At 38.6% G+C, this 20,742-nt stretch overlaps 2 protein-coding genes and 5 non-coding genes across 7 annotated transcripts; 4 read left to right on the top strand and 3 right to left on the bottom strand.

Moving 5' to 3' along the window:
- Positions 1-2,585: 2,585 nt before the first annotated feature.
- LOC145901688 (uncharacterized) lies at positions 2,586-16,281 on the bottom strand. The gene is made up of 23 exons (XM_082989449.1): positions 16,153-16,281; positions 15,774-15,848; positions 15,332-15,481; positions 14,873-14,991; positions 14,508-14,625; positions 14,255-14,340; positions 14,108-14,198; positions 13,935-14,018; positions 13,550-13,721; positions 13,046-13,186; positions 12,647-12,763; positions 12,177-12,270; positions 11,629-11,831; positions 11,178-11,523; positions 10,247-10,383; positions 9,707-9,827; positions 9,225-9,428; positions 7,721-7,825; positions 7,577-7,650; positions 7,245-7,359; positions 4,841-4,927; positions 4,376-4,539; positions 2,586-4,117 (listed from the first exon to the last, which is right to left on the bottom strand). Exons 2-23 carry the CDS (start codon positions 15,836-15,838, stop codon positions 3,581-3,583), a joined length of 3,330 nt encoding a protein of 1,109 aa, XP_082845575.1. The 5' UTR covers positions 15,839-15,848; positions 16,153-16,281; the 3' UTR covers positions 2,586-3,580.
- On the top strand, positions 5,930-6,001 carry Trnac-gca (transfer RNA cysteine (anticodon GCA)). Its single transcript has one exon. It is a non-coding gene; the product is annotated as a tRNA-Cys (tRNA).
- On the top strand, positions 6,402-6,473 carry Trnac-gca (transfer RNA cysteine (anticodon GCA)). Its single transcript has one exon. It is a non-coding gene; the product is annotated as a tRNA-Cys (tRNA).
- Trnac-gca (transfer RNA cysteine (anticodon GCA)) lies at positions 8,322-8,393 on the top strand. Its single transcript has one exon. It is a non-coding gene; the product is annotated as a tRNA-Cys (tRNA).
- Trnac-gca (transfer RNA cysteine (anticodon GCA)) lies at positions 8,550-8,621 on the bottom strand. The gene has a single exon. It is a non-coding gene; the product is annotated as a tRNA-Cys (tRNA).
- On the top strand, positions 10,809-10,880 carry Trnac-gca (transfer RNA cysteine (anticodon GCA)). The gene has a single exon. It is a non-coding gene; the product is annotated as a tRNA-Cys (tRNA).
- Positions 16,282-16,974: 693 nt separating the features above from the next.
- On the bottom strand, positions 16,975-18,591 carry LOC145903293 (uncharacterized). Its single transcript, XM_082991369.1, has 4 exons — positions 18,432-18,591; positions 18,244-18,372; positions 17,701-17,844; positions 16,975-17,368 (listed from the first exon to the last, which is right to left on the bottom strand). Exons 1-4 carry the CDS (start codon positions 18,462-18,464, stop codon positions 17,267-17,269), a joined length of 408 nt encoding a protein of 135 aa, XP_082847495.1. The 5' UTR covers positions 18,465-18,591; the 3' UTR covers positions 16,975-17,266.
- Positions 18,592-20,742: the final 2,151 nt, after the last annotated feature.

The following is a 20,742-nucleotide window of genomic DNA, read 5'->3' as shown; positions in this document are numbered from 1 at the left end:
TGTCAGTCCTGAACTCCCGAAAGATTTTGGTCGGAGGCAACGACGAGGCGAAAAATTGACTGCGAATATCGATAAATGGACTGAGGTTCGGGGGTCCGCTGACAATTTGATTGTAATAGATTGGGTCGCTTTCCATGGTTCCGTTAAGGTCATCGGACACCGGTATTCGATGAGGAAAATCGCTCGCACATAAATATCCCTTGAGTCTAATTATACAACGCAAAATATGACGTGGGTGTTCGATTCAAATTATGGATTAGGAAGGCTTTTCTCAATTAATTCGGACCAAAGGTCGTCATGAACGAACAAGAAACCGTTTGAATGGAGCTTCTATACCATGCTAATCAAACTTTCTTATCCAGCGTAACAGTGGCGCCTTTTTCAAAAATACCGAAAACCTATGCTAAAAAACATCTAATTCCTTCTAATATTGTTGCATAGCTCACACGATCCGGTGTGAGCTACAAGAAACAACTCTACTCCCTCAAAAATGTGTTGGTTAATGTGGGATTTATGCCAAACTGATAAAATATATTTATTGGTGCGTTAGTAGGCTGCTTAAGTACCTCCACTTGTACTATGATTTGAGTACAACGGTTTACTGGTTGAAAGTTTTCCACAACAAGACAAGGCATGCATAACCCAAGCGCCAATTCAAACCCAATTTATAGGCAATGTATTGATGTTTGACGGGGCCGTGCGATATTGAAACCAATCGAGCGGTGGCAATCACCTCCCATACATTGTGATTGTGGTTTGTGTTACAATCTGTAACGCGATCCTATAATATGACGGGATCTTCAGGTTCAAACGCGTTTAAGTTTATTTCAAAACATTAACATTGACTTGCTACGGCCTTGCCTTAACCAGCCAGGCAAAAACTTGACAAGTTGAGGCACTTCCACTTTGTCGCAAAACTTGGCTAACTCCACATGTGGTCCTGTGTAGTTGACATCGCTCCGTTGACTACCAGTCTATGTGTAAACCACCAGATTCAATAAACCACTTTTAAGCACACTATGGCCAAAATGAAGATTGTTGACAAACTTTTCTGACCCTGCAATCTACCAACGTGTTTTTCGATAAGTCTGCTGTTACAGCTATTGACCTAAACGTTATCAACGCCAATTACAGTACTTGCCTTTAACGCCTGCATGATTCGTTGCTGCTCAGAGGGTAACTTGATCAGCATAAACAAAACTCAGCGTGAATAGCGCGATAGACCGAAGCCCCACAACACGATGATAATTTACATGAAGAACATTGAGGAGCGACGTTCGGTTCATTTGATATCAGAACTGGGAGGTATTAGTATCGTTACTTCACCTCAATTTCGTACGCTCGCCTGCTTTCATATTGAGAATGAGTGTACTTACAATCGAAACGTCTGTAAAATGAATTTCGTAGTAGTTACATGGGCTATAATTGTTCGTCTTGAAGATTGATAAAGCTATGAGTCAAGTTCCTGACATAAATTGTTGTGCCGGTTTATAACACCTGTGGCACTGCATTGACAAACACAATTTTAAAAAGTCATTCTCTTTTACACACTGGATTATAGGTGGCTTAAGCTGCCTTTCTTAATTGCCTGCATCTAGTCTCTGCGCACAACACAATAAGACGGAATGTTACACATTTCGGTGAATCATCGCAATCTTAGTGAGCATTTCCCCTCCCTTCACTGACAGCTATAAACAGACCTCCAATCAAACCAACTGCCACCTATGTTGATCAAGATTACTACACATTTATACCAGCCCTGACGTTGTGTACAAAATATAACCTAACCTGACACGGTACCACCGCCGCCATTTCAACAGCATATCCCCCACTTCCTGCACAAACGTGCGTACAGAACGAACGTCTAAACGTGTATAGAAGGCCAGAAGGTTAACAATAGCCCGCCTGGTCTATTGTGATGATGAAGTTAAGTGACAGTGATGGAAAAGCACTTCCGCCATGCGCATAGAGGGAACTACTGATCATTGTTTATCGTTAAGTTTGAGATAGATAGCATACTTGTGTGGAGTTCTGTACAAGTACCCTTGCAATGTCGGTGCGCGTAATATTTTCGCAAAGTCTACGCTCTTTTCTCATAGGTTTAAAACTGCGAGTAACATCAATAAGTCGTATTATAAAGAAAACCTGTGTAGCGTAGTTGTGTAAGCTTATGTAAAACATAGCAAAACTGTTAATCCGTAATAACAGAAAATATTCGGAATTAAATACCGAATTATGTTTGTATTACAGTGTTGTACGTTGTGAAGGGGATACCTATACAATCAACTATAGATAGGAGTGTTAGTGAATTCAGCATGCAATAGCCTACGGTCAGATTTCAGATGCAAGAAGACTTATATCATTTCCACCCTTAACACAATTCCACGCCAAGTTTCAGTTTTTACTGCTTGCCATGTGCTTATACTTCCTTCAAAGTAACGAATGATTGAAAGTTGTGCTTCTGCTATATTCTAACGGATCGTATACAACTATATTACCGTAAGTTGTGTTGCTGCTAGACATATTGTATTCAATTAATCTGTTCTTCTGGCACAATTAAACGTGTGCTTTTTAATCACAGACGTTTCGCCGTCGGTAAATAAAAGTAACGATAATTTGTGCCAGAAGAACAGAAGGAAATAATGCCGTATATACTCCACCACAATCTCAACTCAGTTATATGTGGCTGATTTATACAAATAGGGTAATTATCCAATTGTTAAAAATCACAGCTCGATTTACGAAATAAAAAAACAAAACACTTAAATTTGGAAAGTTGGATTGAAGGAGAAAGTTCAAAGCAAGTGTTTCGGATGCAAACAACACAAATCATTACTTGGCACAGATGCAAAAGGGAACAGTGACTTTTGGGAGAGCTATAAGGTTTAAATATAACTTTAGGTAACATAACATCAACACAATACCTGGCTAAAGCAACAATTTTGGAAGAAATAAATGACATAATATAAGCGTGCTACGTACAACATATGCTACCATTTTATGCAATCATATGTTGAATACTGACATATTGCTGGCCGTGGGACATCGTTTTAATGCATTTTCGTGCCGTAGAGCCATAAAATGCCGACATGATGATTCCTCCGGGATTATTAATGGAACAATGTTGCAACAATGACACACAATGCATCAACAAGCTGCTATTGTGACAACACTGTATGATCTATTGTGACGTAACATGCACGTGTTTTCTGTGTAGGTAAAGAGTCTGGAAGGTAAGTAGGTAAAGAGTGTAGGAAATTGTATAGAAATTAGATGATGGTCACTGACGAATTACGAATTTGTGACCGAAAGCTTCAATAATTTGGGTAGAAATGTGTGAACGTTGGAATTGAAACGGTTCTAAGTTCGCAAAACATAAAGTTGCTGGCAGGGAATTCGCATTGATGGTTTACGTCATTACTCACCATTCTTTGGATGGCGCAGGAATGACGGTAGAGTTGTTGTAATCTCATCCGGCCGGGGAAACGGGCGGTAATCAAGCATAAAATTTTAATGGACACAAACATTAAACGCAAAACGCACTAGCGCTAACGTGACAGTGATGGAACCGCGGCTGTTTTTAGCCGGGGGCAAGTAGAGCCACCTCCTCGTCCATATCGTTAGGGTGCAAAGCCTGGGACTTACCCTCGGAGCCGTGCATGCTGGGACGGTGGCGAGTTGGGGCTGCCGTTGCCACGGCAACCACTTTCGCAAGGGCGGTACTTTTCTTTGCGACTGTTGTGGCCTCTGATTGGTCGTCGATGTCACGTGGTGATTCTTTGCTGTCACGTGGGCTCGATTTGTACGAGGCCGGCGTGTAATTGGTCGTTTTTCGGTGTGCGGCGCCACCTCGCGGCGAGGAAAACTCCACCAACTTCCTCGGGGAAATCAACCCGGGAGATTGCGTCACCACAGGAACCTTCAAAGCTATCTTTTGTGGCCGCCAACCAGTGGGGGACGTAGGACTGACACTGCCATCTGTTCTGCTTCCCTCGCTAGCGCGCGACCTCAGTCTCCAAATGACCTTCTCTTCGCCACTATGAGGCGCTCGTGGGCGACCTAATGTTTGAGTGGATGAGTCGGCGAGGGCTTTGCTTTTCCAAAGCAAGGAGTTCTTCTGCAAAAGGTTAAGGTTGCCGGTGTAAAACGTACCCTTTTTGTGTGACGGCCGAGGTTGATGTTTACGCGGTCAGACAATGTCTCAAATAGTTGGGAGTTAAAAAAATGCAATAGGACATTATGGATGCACCTACAGACTTAATTTAAAACATATACCTATGTCACATTCACTATCCAACATCACATAAGGACCTTTCGACTCAAATACTAAATCACATTCCATAACTTGCACAACAATGTGATCGGTGTGCCTTGCCTGGTTTGAATTCTGGTCTTTTGTCAAAACCGGCCCTGACCCGACCACCAGAGATCCGGTGTTTTCCAGATCTGGTGCCGCCCCGTTTTGTTGTTGGTTTTGTAAATGAGCCGCCGCCAGGTACAGGAGTGTGGAAGGAATGTGCGTGTCTTCTTGGTCTTGGCCTTAAATTAAACACAGTAACGTTGGATTTCGACTCAAATAAGCGCTTTAATATGCAAATATTTAAGGGGAAAAATACAAGTACAAGCTGCTTAGGAATAAGTAAGCGATTTACACAGGACTGAAAGTATTTCATTTCTCTATTTTTAACGAGTGATTTTAAATAAACCGTGAATAAATTCACTTTGAAATTTGCATAATTCAGTCGGAGGTCATACAAGGGCATAAAATATGACCCAGAAAAATTACCGGTCTTACAACAGATGTAATGTAAGTGTATTCTAGTGATAAAGATAAACGTACTTTGAGCATTAATTAATTTCAATTTGGTCAGTGTACTATTTCTTCGGTTTCTGTCGTTTCCTTTGTCCAAATGAAGAGGTCCTTTACCTTGTAAGCACAACACAAATGAATTACATGATATCACGACTTGAATACCCACATATACTTTCACACAGAAAATCTTCCGAAATGCTCCTGGAAAGGGGGTTCCCCACGTTTTTGTTACGTATGTGATGCATGTAACCGATGGCAACAAACCCAACCAATCACAATCAATGAAACCGGAAGGTGTATCATCCCAAACCCCAACTTCATTTATTTCGGGTTTGGTTTCATACTGAAAGAGGCCGTTCTTCACACGAAATATACCGAGTAATTCAATTAGCATGGATCGCGTTTGTGGCATAAAATCGATTGCAATTTACTGTTCGATCGAGAAAGGTGACCACTTTTAACGAACTGCGGCTTATTGCTTTGTAAAAGGAGATGACGCAATTTGGTTTCCCAGACGATGGAAAGATTTTTCCACTTTTATGAGCTCCAAGTTTGTGACAACAGCTGTGATGGATTATGGCAGTGGTTCTCCTGCAATATATTCTTTATACATTGGGTTTTCTTCTAGTATGAAATACATACGTTTGCCTTCTTGAATTTTCTATTTCGGTAATACGTTCTGGTCAGTAAACTTTTGTTTGGATTTAATAAAATCACAAGGACATAAAAGTAGTTGATAATTGTGCAAAAAGGTCCAAAGGGTTGGGAACCACTGCCTTCGGGCGCATCGGATTTAAACCATGAAAACTAGTCAGAATATTGTTGTTATTGTGTCAGGCAAGGGTACTTGAGGTCAAATGGCTGATAACAAGGGATCATCTGACTGAGCCGTTCATCGCCATTCACGCTAAATAAACACTGAACAATACTCGAAAGACAGACGATGTCTATCGCCGAACACACAGTGTGAAATACCACCTGAATAAACAATACAAACGCGACAAAGGGCCTTGTTATCAGGAACACGCAAAACAATGGTTTTCGAATCGACTGGAAACAATGGTTGTCGACATGGGCAGATAAACTAACCACATTTTTGTTTTGTGATACCACCGCGGGGGTATAGCTCAGTGGTAGAGCATTCGACTGCAGATCGAGAGGTCCCCGGTTCAAATCCGGGTGCCCCCTCTGTTTTGATTTTCTGGTTCTACCCAAACACATGAAAACAGTATTCATAATTTTGTTTTTAATTTAAAAAGTAGATCTGAAATGTCTACATTTAAATATGAAACAGCATTTTTCGTATTACGTATCCATTTTTGGGTGGAATTTTAAGTAAAAAGAAATTTAAAGCACAGTAGGGGACATTTACGTGCAGTTGCCTGCTTTACAACTAATGTATTGGGACCACATGGCCAAAGGGATGTGGATTAATATGAGCCCTCGGTTTTACAAAGATAATTTCCTTGAGTCAAAGATTAACGTCAAACATAAACACAGTTACAGTGCAGAGCAGTGTTAATCACCGCTGCTTTTGCTGTAGTTGGGACAAAAGGTTTTATTGGTTTTTGAGTTGTAATTTATGCGCGGGGGTATAGCTCAGTGGTAGAGCATTCGACTGCAGATCGAGAGGTCCCCGGTTCAAATCCGGGTGCCCCCTCTCTTTTGATTCATTGTTGCTGTAGGATGAATTTCATAACAAATAGAACAAGTTGCAAAATACTATGTAAGTATTGAATATATCGTATTGAAATACCCATGTGTTGTTTTTCTTTTCTCAATTGATACCAAGTCATTGCTGCCCATAAAACTGTTTGTAGATTTCGAAAATTAAAAAAGAGTTGCGTCTTCTCGTTCGCATATAGGTCAAGGTTATCTGCACCTTCACTTTATCACTGCTCAGTTACACGCAAACGACGGTTATTTAAAAACTCAATCGATTTTCTTTTGTGACGTTGAAAAATTATCTTCGCCAAATCACGTGACACGATAAGGAGGAAGTTGTTCAGTTTGTTGTTGGAAAATTTAAATGTTTTGTTATTTAGGTCTGTGACAAACAATGTCGTTTAGTGCCTTGTGTTGGTTGGTGTCTATCTTTTTGTTTTGATAACTTTTATTACTTCTCTATCTAACTTGAAAAAATGGTGTACTGTTGAATTAATTGCAATAAAATCAATTACGAACTATGGTGCTCTAAAACAACAATAAAGTTTTTATGGCCGATCTTCTCGAAAAATAACTGATTATTCGGTAAGTTGCATCACGTTATGGTGGATTTTTATAATAAATCGTATACATCCACCTAATGGATCCCACATTGCCATTAGGGCGAATGATTAAAATCGGGTTGGAAGAAATTCTTCGATTCAACATTCCACTTACGTAGAATCTAGGTTAAACCTTTAAAGGCAAGCTAAATATAACCAGCCACCTGCCATAGAAACGGCGACCAAACCACGCCTTGACTTTGGACCAATCTCCAGCGTACACGTGGTTGCTTGGAGACTTTGACGGAGCCGCAGGTTAGCCGGGTGACGGAATGGACTCTGAGATCGAGGAAAATTAAAATTAAACGAAAGTGTGTTCTGTGTAAGGCTTTTAGTGCTAATATTAACGCAGTCAATTGTAAAAATGTTCATCACTTAGACACACAAGGCACTGTTTGTTCTATTTTAACAAGACAATGACGATGCTTTTTTTAGCTAAATATGTTTCTTCAATAACTACAGTTAGGTTTCGGCACTTTGATACGTTTATACATACCTTCTGAATTGCTTCGTTGGCGAGACGAGGGGACGGATGAGGAGCGCCCACTGATGGAAGCGGGACCTCAAGTCCTGAAATGCACGAAAAATTACAAAAAATATAAAAATTCAAATGATCAGATAAAATTTTCGGAAAAATTACCGAAATTTCCTTTGACGGAGAGAGATGCTATCCTGCTGACTTTGCGATGAACTGATGTTTTCGAGGGTTTGGGATACCGAGGCCAATTCGTCGACCCGTTCGCTACTGGCGAGGAAAACAATTACAAGGTCACAAGAAGTTTTTCCCACTACTAAATTGACGTCATAGCACGTTTAAAGATTTTCAGTCCAAATTTAAACTGACATTTGCATTAAATACGCGTAAATGCCACAGATAATGTTTAGAGCGCTGGTACTGTGCAAGTAATGTCCACGAATGTGTCGTTAAAATTGTGAATTATAAACTGATAACCGTGAGGCCTGCAATCAAGCAAATACAGCAAGTATAATGTGACTTTCTGTTCAACAGGCAGTCGGCGTATGACAACTTCTCACAAGCGCGTCCACAATTGTTTGAGCAAACAGTTCGAACGCAATACAGAAGCAGCGAGGCGGATGTTGAATCGGTCGGGTTGGCGTCTGTACAATGCTCTGACGTGCGCACGCCTCGGGCGTAATACAATTACATCAGTTTGCGTCATAAATTAACTGTACGAGCAATCCACCTTTTTGTGCTTTGTTACTGGTGTTAGCAGGTGTGCGGGGGTATAGCTCAGTGGTAGAGCATTCGACTGCAGATCGAGAGGTCCCCGGTTCAAATCCGGGTGCCCCCTCTCTTTTTTTAAAAAAGTTTATCAATTTAACGATTTTGACCACCTTACATTAGTACAAAAATACAAAGAAATCACTACGTTTTGTCGAAACATTGTTGTACAAAACAAAAAGATTTTATACTTATTTTCAGCAATTAATCACAGAATTCAAAAAAGAGGGGGCACCCGGATTTGAACCGGGGACCTCTCGATCTGCAGTCGAATGCTCTACCACTGAGCTATACCCCCGCGCACTTCACATCAGCATATAAACCAACACAATCCGTTTGACTCGGTTTTCGAATCTGACCTTTGAAGTCACAAATGCCTCCGGCAAAATTAACCAGGAAGTTTACGTTTCAAAGTCTGACTGCCATCATGTAATGGTTAATCATGTCCAAGCATCACCTAAACGAACGCCCAGATGTGTGAATGTGGGTTTAATCGTCACATTAACGGAATAACTTAAGAGCAGGTCCAGCCGGGAAATGCAGGACCCAATACAAAATTTTTTTTTACTTAAAACATTCAATTTATCCTTTTTGTCTTTACGGTACATTGCGAACCTTTTTAAGGACCTGATTCGGCCAATTCGGTCAAACGTGCCGAACTGAACATCAGACTTAGTTTAATGCATTAATATGAGAAATTTGACTTGTAAATTTGACCACAGATAAAAACCGCCCGACACGTAATGAAACGCATGTAGCGGAAGTAGTTTAAATGCAAAATCATCACCAAATTCCTAAATCGTTGGAATACAAATAAATATTTCTGTATTCCGTGAAGTAGAACACGAAACACGAAACACTGTATTACTCTGGGAGTGGATGAGGCAAATTATCCTCCTACCTGCCACAGAACTTGCATCCATTGATCCGGAGTGATAAGAGGATGGGAGTTTGGCGCTCGGTCTTCTGATCGTGTCCGGGGAATCACAACTTCCGATGACAAGAAGTTCTTCCTCTTCCTCTCCAATATCTTCATCTTCTTCCAATTCCTCCTCCTCAGCTTCCTCCAGGATTTGTTCGAAGAAGTTCTCCCGATCCAGGGCATCTGTGTGAGGGGGAGGTTCGAGAGTGAAATTAAATTCGTTTTCTCGAAAAAGTTTATCTGACGACATTGGCAAAAAGACGTCTTTTTCCTCCGGGATTTTCAAGTGCAGTATATAGCTCAAATTTAGAATTAAGCCTAAGTTAAAAAGTTAATCAATTTCTATGAATGAAGACTCTTACGTCACTTTTATTGAAAAAAAAATGTTTTGATGTGGTGAAAATAGTATGGGCGCAATAACATTTTTATAAAAAAAAAACTACATTGAAGGTCACGCAAACCTAATTCTTCTCCAACTTCCTGCAGAAAGTCTTCTACAATCTCGTCATCTTCACCTTCCGGATCATCCATCATCACTTCGCATCTTTTTGGAGCAAGAAGAACGTGACGAGCTCGCTGGACCTGAATGAACGACAAACGTGGATGTGACGCTGGAAACTACTCCTTTCACGGTCCAGTGGTTACTAGGATGACTTGTTAACAGTGGAAAGTTAAAAATATAAAAATATGTCAATAAACAATAACGATGAAACTGATGGTGATTGTTGTACATAAGCGAAATCGATTTTTCTTAATGCAAATCAGCTGACATACATTATGAGGCTTGTTGTTTCATAATTCATAACAGTTACAACAATTTGCTGTCACAGAGAGTAAGACAATGTTTAACTGAGGGCCGAATTCTTCTACAGTCAATTTTAAAGTCTTAACAATTGTCACAAAACAAAATCAGACAAGTTGCTTGGCGTAAAAAGTAACATAAGAACATATAAAGGGTGCCTGAACTTCCTTTTTTAGAATCTAAGCAAAAATGAACTTACGTAATTGTTGCTTCCGTTGTTATTTTTGTTCTTTCGCGGACTCTCTAGCGCCGTATTGTGGGTGTCTATTTTCGGTTCAACTTGGGAATATTTGCGGTTGAACTTCGGCGCCGAGTAAGGACGACTCGAAACAGATCCTGTGTGACGACACAAGTGCCCTTGTTACGTCATCAACACCGGCCGGTAAGAGGCTTGGGCTTACATATGTGAAAGGTACTTCAAACCATCAAGCACATTTCAGAAATGTTGATTATCTTTAGCAAACTTTTCAAGAAAGTAAGTAATTGTTCAGGGATTGTGAATGTTGGTGTTTTAAAGTTTTTAAACAACTAAATTACGAGCGGATTTTTGTTGTTTATCGCCAAGAAGAAACATAAAATGCGTTAAATTAATAAAACAACTAATTGTAATGACATCTTCTAAAGTACGCTACCAGCATATTCTCCGATAATTGCCAGCTTTTGTTCGAAAACAAAACAAAATCAAAGTGCAACAATGCCAATCACCGTTGTGCTGTTGTCCACACAAGTTGTTCCTTGTTTTTAACTGCGTATTTATGCGCGGGGGTATAGCTCAGTGGTAGAGCATTTGACTGCAGATCGAGAGGTCCCCGGTTCAAATCCGGGTGCCCCCTCTCTTTTTCCTTTTATTTTCGGCAATATTTCACAACAAGTATCATAAGAATTTCATTATCTACCGCGTGATAATTTTGCGAAAACAGTTGATGTTTTAGGAATACTGCGTTATAAGATATGTTGTAGACTTCTGTTCATTTGGTTACGACGACAGGAATCTGATGGGGTTTATTAAAGATAATCTAACGGCGAATTGTATGGGTTTAAATTTGAGGAATTTACCAAAAAATAATTTGAGAAATGAAAATTGTAAGAATAAATTGTTTTCGAGTAAAGGAACGGAGAAAGACACCAACCTCCCGCATAGAATGGCTTAAAAGCCACGTTTGGAGTGCTCTTGGACTGGACCACTCGCATCTGGGAAGCTGAAGTACCGGCAGTAACGGTGGAAGAGGGCAAAAGACTTCCTCTGTACGGAGATAAGGTTATTTGTGGGTGCCATGAGGAAGCTGGGGCAGATGTGGGTGTCGTAATGCTGTTGTTGGGGTGGGTGTTGTTTGGTGGTGGTGTACTTGTTGTTGTTGTTGTTGTTGCTATTGTTGTTATTGTTGTCAATGTTGACGTTGTGTTGTTAGACCCATTGTTGTTGCTGTTGCCGTTGGTATTGTTTTGGGCAGCACTTGTAGGAATGCTTCTCCGGTACTAAAAAGATTAATGTGCATGTAGAAAGTTTCCATTCAAGTGCAGTTGTGATTCTTACGTCATAGGTAAAACTACAATCTATCTATTACCCAATAATTTGCTTACCACGTACTGGCCAGGAACGAACCGCTTGCGGCGCTGTGCACTTCTTGCCCTTCTTCGCGCCTCTGCAGCTGATTGTAGTCTCTCGCGCCTTTCAGCAGCCTCAATCATGTCTCCGTTGTAAAGTAGGACGAAGGTATCTTGGGAGGCGAGAGGCATAATGCGTTCCCTCTTCAATGCCTTGTCGAAGATTTCTAGAGATAGTTCTAAAGACAAGATAATAACAAGGTCAGCATAAATGGGCGGCAAAACCCACGAAACTGGGGTGCAGTCGGGGCAGTACAGAAGAACTCATCCACGTCTATAGAGTTCCTAAGTATTAGATGAAGGGCACGATCGTCATTGCTTGCTTTAAAACTGGGGATATCTACTTGATGTTCCACTACAATCTCATGAAATATCCCAAAAAGGGTTTCGCACAAGTGCATTTTTTCCCACTCTGATATACGGTTACTTTTTAAACCCACAACTAAACATGTTCATGTCATAGATTCCGCGAAACGCCAGTGTTTGTGTGTTTACGTTACATTGATATTCGGCTGCACACGTACTTAATGTTTCTTCGACGATTCCAGGGATAATTTCTCGCAGTGTTTCGCAGTTCGTGTGCAGGGCGGGGTTGCAGTTCATCTCAAGCAGGGAAATCTATTGCAGAAAATATTATAAAGTAAAAATATATTAGAGTTTTATAAACCCAGAACATATGAGGCAATACAAAATGCTTACAATTGTCGATCATATTCTGATGGCACACAAAACGTAAATAAACCATGGCCGCAGCAAATAACCTTACACACTAGAGCAAAGTGAATAAAGGAAAGCCACGTGGACAGTCTCCTACGTTCGTGTTAAAAACCCAGATACGTCTTTATTTATGTAAGTATCGCGTTACTGCATTGTGCATTTGTGTACGATCGCGCGCAATCACAAACTCCATAAACAGGCTTGGTGTGGATCCGGTATTGAAACTGCGCCTTGTAGATATTGTAAAGTAGGATTAGTCTGCGAAGCCAAGACTTACTTTAAAATCGTCATCGACAAGAAAATCGCATCCGAATAAATCAAAGAAGCCGAGTTTGCACTCAAGTTTATGTCGGACGGCTTGGAAACATTGCAACAAAATTTGCTGGCACCGTTTCTGTTAACAAATGGAAGTTGTTGGTGAATAACTAAATAACATCATCTCGATTCAGAATGACAAATAGATAAAAAAAACCCTGCTCATTACCGAATTATCAATGAAAACGTTTTAAACACTAAACAGTGTCCATTTTATATGTTGATCTGCAGATTCTTCGCTTTCATATTCAAGTTGATACATTCCGAGTGAATGAAATCAAATAGTTGAAATTGTTGTATAAGTGAGGATACCTTGTTATTTAATAAGAGGTAATATTAGCATGTTTATTACAAATCCCACCCTAAGCACGGTATGAACCCAATCTTCAGGGAGGTTTTTCTTTTCCTGGAAATTTTCGTTGACGTAATCGTTAAAGCGGTCCATCGACCACACGGTGTCGTCCTTGATCTCCTCGTACAAGGGGTTCTTTTTCTGCATGAACTGAAACGCAGAACGATAAGGTTATGAGCTGATTGCCTGTAATATTTGGTGTGTTCGGTGAGGGTTGATGCAGAAAAACGTTCCAGGTTGTTGGAATTTACTTTCAAATCTCAAGGTGACCTCGCGAGTGAAGGAGACGTTGCACCAGGGTTGATACAAGTTTAGGGGGCCCACAAAACAAAAACGGCCTCGTGAAAACTATCAGTTGCTTTGAAACTGAGGGATTTTAAGCGCAAAGGCCTGGACCCCCCTTTAATCTCATGCGACCTTAAAAAAGGTCCTCGCACTGGCATTTTTACCTCTCAAGGTCCCTGACGTTAGGTCTTGAAATAAACACGATTGAAACAAGCACTGATCAAGTACCTGGTTGGTAAGATGACCGGTTAAATCCGTACTATTAGGGTCGTAAGGCATGCATGTGAGGCGACAATATCCGTCGCGGTAGAACACGACCAGGGGGTTTGTACATGCGACCAACATGTAGTTTCGTACGTCGAACTTCCGCCCCTCCAGTAGCAACGGGTTCATGACATAACTGATGGATAAATTCGTGTATAAACAAATAAAACCTTACACTGCTCACTGTTTAATTATAAAAATATTCAAAGCTAAAAACAGAAACAACACATAAGAAGCACGATGTATCAATGTACAAAAGCCTGTTGAACCTGCTTTTCCTGACATAAGAAGCTTCTACTGTTTTGCTTACTGTTTAACTATAACAATATCCCAAGTTAAAGTTACTAACCGTTGAACAATCCGGGCCATTGGAGCCCTGAAGGCAAGTTTTCTTGCAGTTTGAATATCTTCCTCAGTTTCAGCAAGTTTTTCCCTGAATAACAAAGATTAATATGTGTTCCATTAAGTTTCCACCAACTGTATCATTGGAGGATATGTTGATATATTAGGTTGTGTACTCACTGTATTTTGGATATGTCCTCCGCCCCTCTAATCAAGTAAATCCCTTTACCTTGGTTCAATCCAGTTGGTTTTGAAATCCAAACCTCACCATCTAGGTTAAACAGCAGCAGTGAGTCCATAATACAAAACATAATGTACCAGCTTTACCTTGGTAGGTGTCAAAAAACATTTCTCTGTCATCTTTGATGTCCAATCTGTATGTTTCTGGTAGGAAGTCTTGATATCGCATTATTCTGGTTCAAACATACGGGGCATGATTTTCTTTTTAACATTTGTTTAAAATATTAACAATACATGCAGTATTGCTGGTTACTGAAGCCACTGATATTTGTCACACTTTGCAATATACATAAAATCTTGCAAAGACTTCACCAATGAAGACATAAAAGTAAAAGCAAACCTTGGTTTTCCCTTTTTGACTTTATTCATGACTCTGTCGTATTCCTGCAGAGATGTGAGCAATCCTATCTTCGTTGTCAACAACTTATTGTTTGGTATTTGGTAGCAGAGTTGGTCGCCTTTCAAATCAACACAAATATATTAATTTGTTTAAAAAGGAAGACTCCTAGTTGTAAGAACGCAGATTTACACGACCTGGCAATTAGTGCCTTTCCAATATTGATAACAACATTAGCTTAAACAGGATAAGCCTGGTTCAATGCCAATAGGGCGCAATTAAATAATCTGCATTATACCAGGCTGTTCCTGTAACAAAATTATTTGTGGTTTAAAATTTGTTGTAAAGCAGTTAAAACTTTTTCCAACCTTCCCTGAAGCTGTGGTAGTTGTTGTGGGATTTTATCTCACACCATTTTAACTTGTAATCTTCTCGGTTGCGGTCTGTTATTCTCTCCCAACCCAAACTGGACAAGTAGTTGTCAACCCTAATGGAAAAGGTTTATGTAAATTACAACCAGCTGGTTTTCTAGCTTGACAAAGCACAAATTTGCAAGAAAATGTGGTTGAAACACTCTACAGCCATTGTGAACTCAATGCCTGTTTCAATAAATTTGCGTTATCAGGCTTTCCTGTAACTTTGTATCTTTACATGTGGTTAAAGATGTGGGAACAGATTCTATTCGAAAAAGTGAAACTGACGACAAACGACTTGGGGTTTCAAGCTATATATATAATCGTACACAAATTCACAAACATGAAAAAGCATGTTTGCATTTGATTATCAATTTATCATTCTTCATTAAGTAAAAAAAAGAGAAATCATACCACTGTCCCCCATTGCTGCCCCCGATATAAAAATACACTCTTGGTCTTCTTTTGTATCTATGACGAGTATGATGGACTGTTGAAATTGAGGTTTCTTCTGCGTCTTCACCTCTGTCATCATCGTCGTCACTTGGTGGCCTGCTAGCATGTCTTGATTGTAATTCCGTGATGTGGTTTAACTTATTATGTGAAATGGTTTTTGATTTGGTTTTATCAGATCAACGAAAACTTTATGCAAACAAAATAAGCATGGAGATTTAAGAAGGTGGTTCAATCTAATTTAACAATTTTTCGCTTGTGCACCTTTAAAGAAGCAACTTACCAGGTATGTAACTATACAGCAGCAATCAGAATTCAACATACAATATAATATATATCAAACCATGCATACTACATTGCAGTCACCAAAAATACAAGTTTTAAAATTGATTGAAATACGTACATTCGTTCTTGCTGCTCAACTGGTTTGTTGTTTTCTTCTACTGTCATTTCAGCTTTGTTTGACATTCAGTCCACCCTGTAAATTAACAAAAAATAGGTTATTTAGCATTTTTTGCCACTATTTATAGGAATTTTGTTAATATTCTAGATTGGAACAATTTTTTTGGCAACAAAGTGCAGATTATCACAACTTTTTCGCATGTTATTGCATTAGATAATTGTTTTCATGCAGATTATTGGTGAATTATATTTTCTCCATGCGTGACATTTTTTCCAATCTCGTTTATGTTTAGGCATGTGATACAAACATTATTTGTAGCCTACTTTCAAAATATTAAATGTAAACAAGTTGATGTTCTGTACAAATAAAAGATTCTTACAGTTTGCAGCATCACATGTCCTTCCTTCTTGCATCCAGTCAAGTTGAGCGTATTACATGGTATTTGCAAATACGCTTTTGTTTCGGAATTTAACTTTCAATAAACAAGGACTACTTGGGCAAAATCTTTGTATACTGGGCTTGTGGAAAGTACAAAAACTTGCTTAAAGCAGGCAGAAACTTTCTACAATAACATACGATAAATAATTACCAAGTCGGTCATCTTGCATTTTAGAACTAGCCTTTCTATTTTAAAAATAACAAAGGACTATATGAGCATGTTTAAACGCCTAAAATAGACAAAAATGACATTTTGAATGGCCCGAATCGTGTATGAAACAAAACACTGGAGTCCTTGCATTCTTTATCGGCAGAATTTTTGTTGCGCGAACTTTATACAAGCCAATACACATAGATCAAAGCAGGTGAAGGTCAGGTTACCAAGATACCAACGCTACTGTGTGCGCTGAACCGGATCAACAGCTGGGAAATATCATAAACATCTTACTTACAAATATTTCTTCCTTCATAATTAACCAAATTCACTTAGCAAAAATAATTTAACTGACGGCATTGTTTTTTTTCGTGCAAATCTGCGAATGCATGAGCACTCCTACGGAGTCGGAGATTAAAAAAATACATGATTTGAATTCACGACTTTATGCCGTAAAGGTTTACGTGTCGGACTCAATTTACAGTAAAATGAGCTGTGAACTAAATGTATTTGGCACAATATTAAGTAAATTGAGTAGTTTTTCTGTAATGTCGTTTTGAAACAATGTTTGTTTCAGCAATGTATTGCCAAGTATTGCCCGACTTTTAATCACACGTGTATGATATAGTTTATTGTGCATGACTGAGTAACAAACTATGCCAAGATAAACAAAAAAAACAGGTGATTTGCTGAGAAACAAAAAGATACCAAACTCTTGTTTTTCTGACTCTTAGTGTCATGCTCGCACTTATTACATTGATAAATAATATGAAAATGAAAGTCGTATACTTTTTGAAATGCCTAATGGAAACAACTAATTACAGAAGTTGTACAACGCTCCTCCATAAATATCCCTCTTGGGCTTGTACTGCAAGGTAGAATGATCCATCATTCAATAACATCATGTGTCCTTTGGGCTTTTTAATTTATTGGTCAAGGCATCGGCAAGGTTTGATTGTTCAACCAAAGATTCAATTGCAGCTTTTGTGACTTCATCAGGGACCTTTATCCAAAATAAAAATGTTTTATGTTAACAATATTACGACTTTCTACACCTTGGAAACAAATTGTACAATAAAAATATTGTGATATTGTGTGCTGTTGATACCAGCCATAGGGAAACTTGCAATAACTGACCTTTCAGGCCAAAAATTGACAAAGATTTCAATAATAACACTTACGCACATCAAATGTCTATACTAAACCGACAGTGCTTAGATAAGCGAAATCAACTTTTCTTTATACATCTGCTAACATAAATCAGAGACATGTTGCTTCAAAAGATATACTAAAGTTAAGCAAAACTGTGTCAACAAAGCTTATACTAAGTTGTACTTTTCCAACTGTTCCACTGTCAGTTAATGCTTGTAACTTCTGAACAGTTGAGAGAAGATCTTTTTGAAATGCAATCGCCATTTCACGTTGGAGGTTACCCAATTCCCTGGCTTCATTTTTTATCTCAGCATAACTTTGTTTCACCTAAAAAAAACATATCAGCAAACCAATGTAATGAAACTTCTGATAGATTGACTTATTATCACAATAAATTGGTGTCGCTGATAAAATGCAATGCCAACTAGAGGAATAGATTATGGAAAAAGTCTTATCAGCAAACCACTGATAAACAACATTAAACACAAATAAATAAACCATCGCCAGTGAGTTATAGACAGTGTACACTGTTTTTAGCTGCAAGGTCACACCAGTGCAACTAGAGCTTGATTCTGGTGTAGCTGGTAATAGGCAACAGGTTTTTCTGTTGATGGCAGGTAATGTCGCCTTGTTGGTACCAAGGTAAGTACACCTATAGGTTGAAACAGTACTGTCTGCAGCTCAATAAACATATTTTGTACCAGCATATACAGTAAATTATGAAACCTCATTCAGTTCTTGTAGAAGTGATGCCTTGTCTACCATGTCTGAACTATGATTACCAGCAAGTTTTGCAGAAAAATTTGCTTCCAACCGACTTTCAATGTTCTCCACATTTCTCTCGGCCTCTTCAAACTAAAACAAATGGGTTGTCATCGAAATGCTCAAAATTCACCTATTTCCAGATAAATCACCTTTTTCACGACATTGTCGACAATTCCTTCCATTGTAGGAGAGAATTTTTTTCAATCAAAAGGTTCAATTAATTTTACTTGTGTATCACCTTCAAGAATAAACAACAAATTGTGATTCAGCAAGAAAAACACATTACATAAACGATAAAAAGATTCAGAAAAAATGCTGGTCTTTAGGACTTTCCAACTGTGTTGCTATATGGTTCTCTGTCTTCTGTGCCTTCAGTTAATTTGTGGTATTTTAATGCAGCTTTATATTGGTCCGCTTTTAAAGATTGCAGTCTTCTTGAGTATTTGCAGTATTGGGCACTTCCAAGCGATACTGGTACCAGCACAGCCATGCACACCAATATTGATTTTTGTACATGTCCTTTTATGGCAAAATGCAACAAAGATACAGCACTTGCTGAACCGATGCCCCACTTCAGGGGGCCAATAACACATTCATCCTTTAATGATATGTACAGTTTGTCAAAGAAACTTGACATTGGTTCTTGTATGCAAACAAAAACACATACAAAAACTTCTGAAAATACAGTAATTACTTCTCTTTTACACACAGCAGATTAACCAAATCAAGAACAACCATTTTGGTGATACCAAAGGAAGTATAGCATAGGTAGGCCTGCGCCTTAACTATTAACTATTACACGCACCAGTGCTGACTCCTGACTACATCACATTATAATATCATCGTAAATGCCGAAAAAAATATGCCAAAAATGCATTTAACTGTAAACACATGGCCTTTGGAAACGCTGCTCTATTCTGCAAATAAACATCAAAAATTCAGTTTTTCGCCTGTAAACCGGTTTCAACATCTTGTGCTTTGAAATTCAAAAGCCAAATGTAAGATTTCGCGCGCGCACTGTTGTTTATTCAATCGCCATTATGCAATAAATAAAGGTACGTCATGTCACGCTTGAGTAGTTTTGGCATTATTTGCTATTTTTACCGGTTTTTATCTTGTGGCAACCAGAGCCTCTCGAGCCCACTATGATGCATGGAAACCTTGTTCCTATTGCGCAAAATAAATATTGTAATTTCTTATGCATAGCTTGTTTTTGTTTATTAAACTTTTTAGGAATAGTGATGAAATTTAGTGCTCTGGCGCTGGTTGGTGGTAGGATTTAAAAATATTTCTTTATCGCCCTCATGCGATAGGAAAAAAGAATGTTTTGCTTTTGCAACTTGAGTGTGATTTTGACTTGTTTTGTGAATCAATGGAAATGAATATGTAAATTTTGCTGCTGTTCCTGTAAGCAGACTATTGTGACAACCATTTTTATAGACAGTTTCAGATGTTAATGATCTAAATTGCATATTTGGTTGGTTGTTGATAATTGTGTGTGTGTGTTTCCTTGTTGTATGAATCACTTGAATGATTGTTGTTGCTGTGGCAAATTTGTTTGAGTTGTTTTGTTTAATATCTGCATTGTGTATTAAATGGTGGAAATGTGAAAGCAGTTTTGCTTGGTGTGATTTGTGCGAAGGGTTTTTTCAGTGCCAACGAACAAATGCTTTTGTATTTCAATGCATTTGCTGTGTTTTTGCTTCAATTGATATACTTTTGATTATTTGTGCACTAGATAGGAAAAAAATGTCGCACGTTTGCAGAAGTTCACCGATAATCAACAGGAAAACCATATATCTAATGCATTAACATACAAAAAAACATTCTGATATATTGTCCTCACAATTCAGTTTACCACAAAAATTCTGAAACCTAAGGTATATTCGAACATGTGTTTAATGTAAATGATGTTTTTGTTGTGGTTGTTGGTCAAGGTATATATAATCTAAGGTATGAAGTTTTGAAAAATATGCATATCCACTTGAATGGAAGCGATGCAATACTGAAGTCTAGCACTGTTGCGCAATCATCATAAGAACTGTCAAATGTTCATGCTTACATTCAATTGTTTTCTTTTGTTCTGAGTTTTTTTAACTTTATACCAATAGTTGGTCTCAAATCTAACAAGCAAACCAACAGAAAACAGTTTATGTTATCTTCAGTTATTTTGGCAATCATTTATATCGTGTCAATTTATCGTCGCAAACCAACAAAGGCTACTCTTTAGAAATTTTAATTTTTTTTTAGCTTGATGTAATAGTTTTTTTGCTTTTACTTCTGTGAAGGCAATTAAAGAATCTTTGCAAACAGTTTGGTGTGGTTTGACTGTCACGTATATAAACTTTTGAACTGTGTAAATATACACGTTGGTAGACATCACTTGAAAATGACATTCAGGACATTTTTAGAAGAAATTCCACTGTAATGCCAAAGGGCATTTGAACAATTTTAAATCAC

The sequence above is a fragment of the Ascidia mentula genome, chromosome 5 (assembly GCF_947561715.1).
Source record: "Ascidia mentula chromosome 5, kaAscMent1.1, whole genome shotgun sequence".
Lineage (NCBI taxonomy): Eukaryota > Metazoa > Chordata > Ascidiacea > Phlebobranchia > Ascidiidae > Ascidia > Ascidia mentula.
The sequence above is the reverse complement of the archived record's forward strand: the minus strand, read 5'-3'. Positions and strand labels throughout refer to the sequence as shown.

Excerpts from the sequence above, each read along its gene's own strand:
- LOC145903293 (XM_082991369.1), bottom strand. The coding sequence starts at position 18,464 with ATGGAAGGAATTGTCGACAATGTCGTGAAAAAG. Across the intron at positions 18,373-18,431 it reads TCGACAATGTCGTGAAAAAG|TTTGAAGAGGCCGAGAGAAA; the intron begins GTGATTTATCTG and ends CATTTGTTTTAG. Across the intron at positions 17,845-18,243 it reads TTCTACAAGAACTGAATGAG|GTGAAACAAAGTTATGCTGA; the intron begins GTTTCATAATTT and ends TGTTTTTTTTAG.
- LOC145901688 (XM_082989449.1), bottom strand. The coding sequence starts at position 15,838 with ATGTCAAACAAAGCTGAAATGACAGTAGAAGAAAACAACAAACCAGTT. Across the intron at positions 14,019-14,107 it reads GAGGACATATCCAAAATACA|GGAAAAACTTGCTGAAACTG; the intron begins GTGAGTACACAA and ends TTTGTTATTCAG. Across the intron at positions 7,360-7,576 it reads CCAACGAAGCAATTCAGAAG|AGTCCATTCCGTCACCCGGC; the intron begins GTATGTATAAAC and ends CCTCGATCTCAG.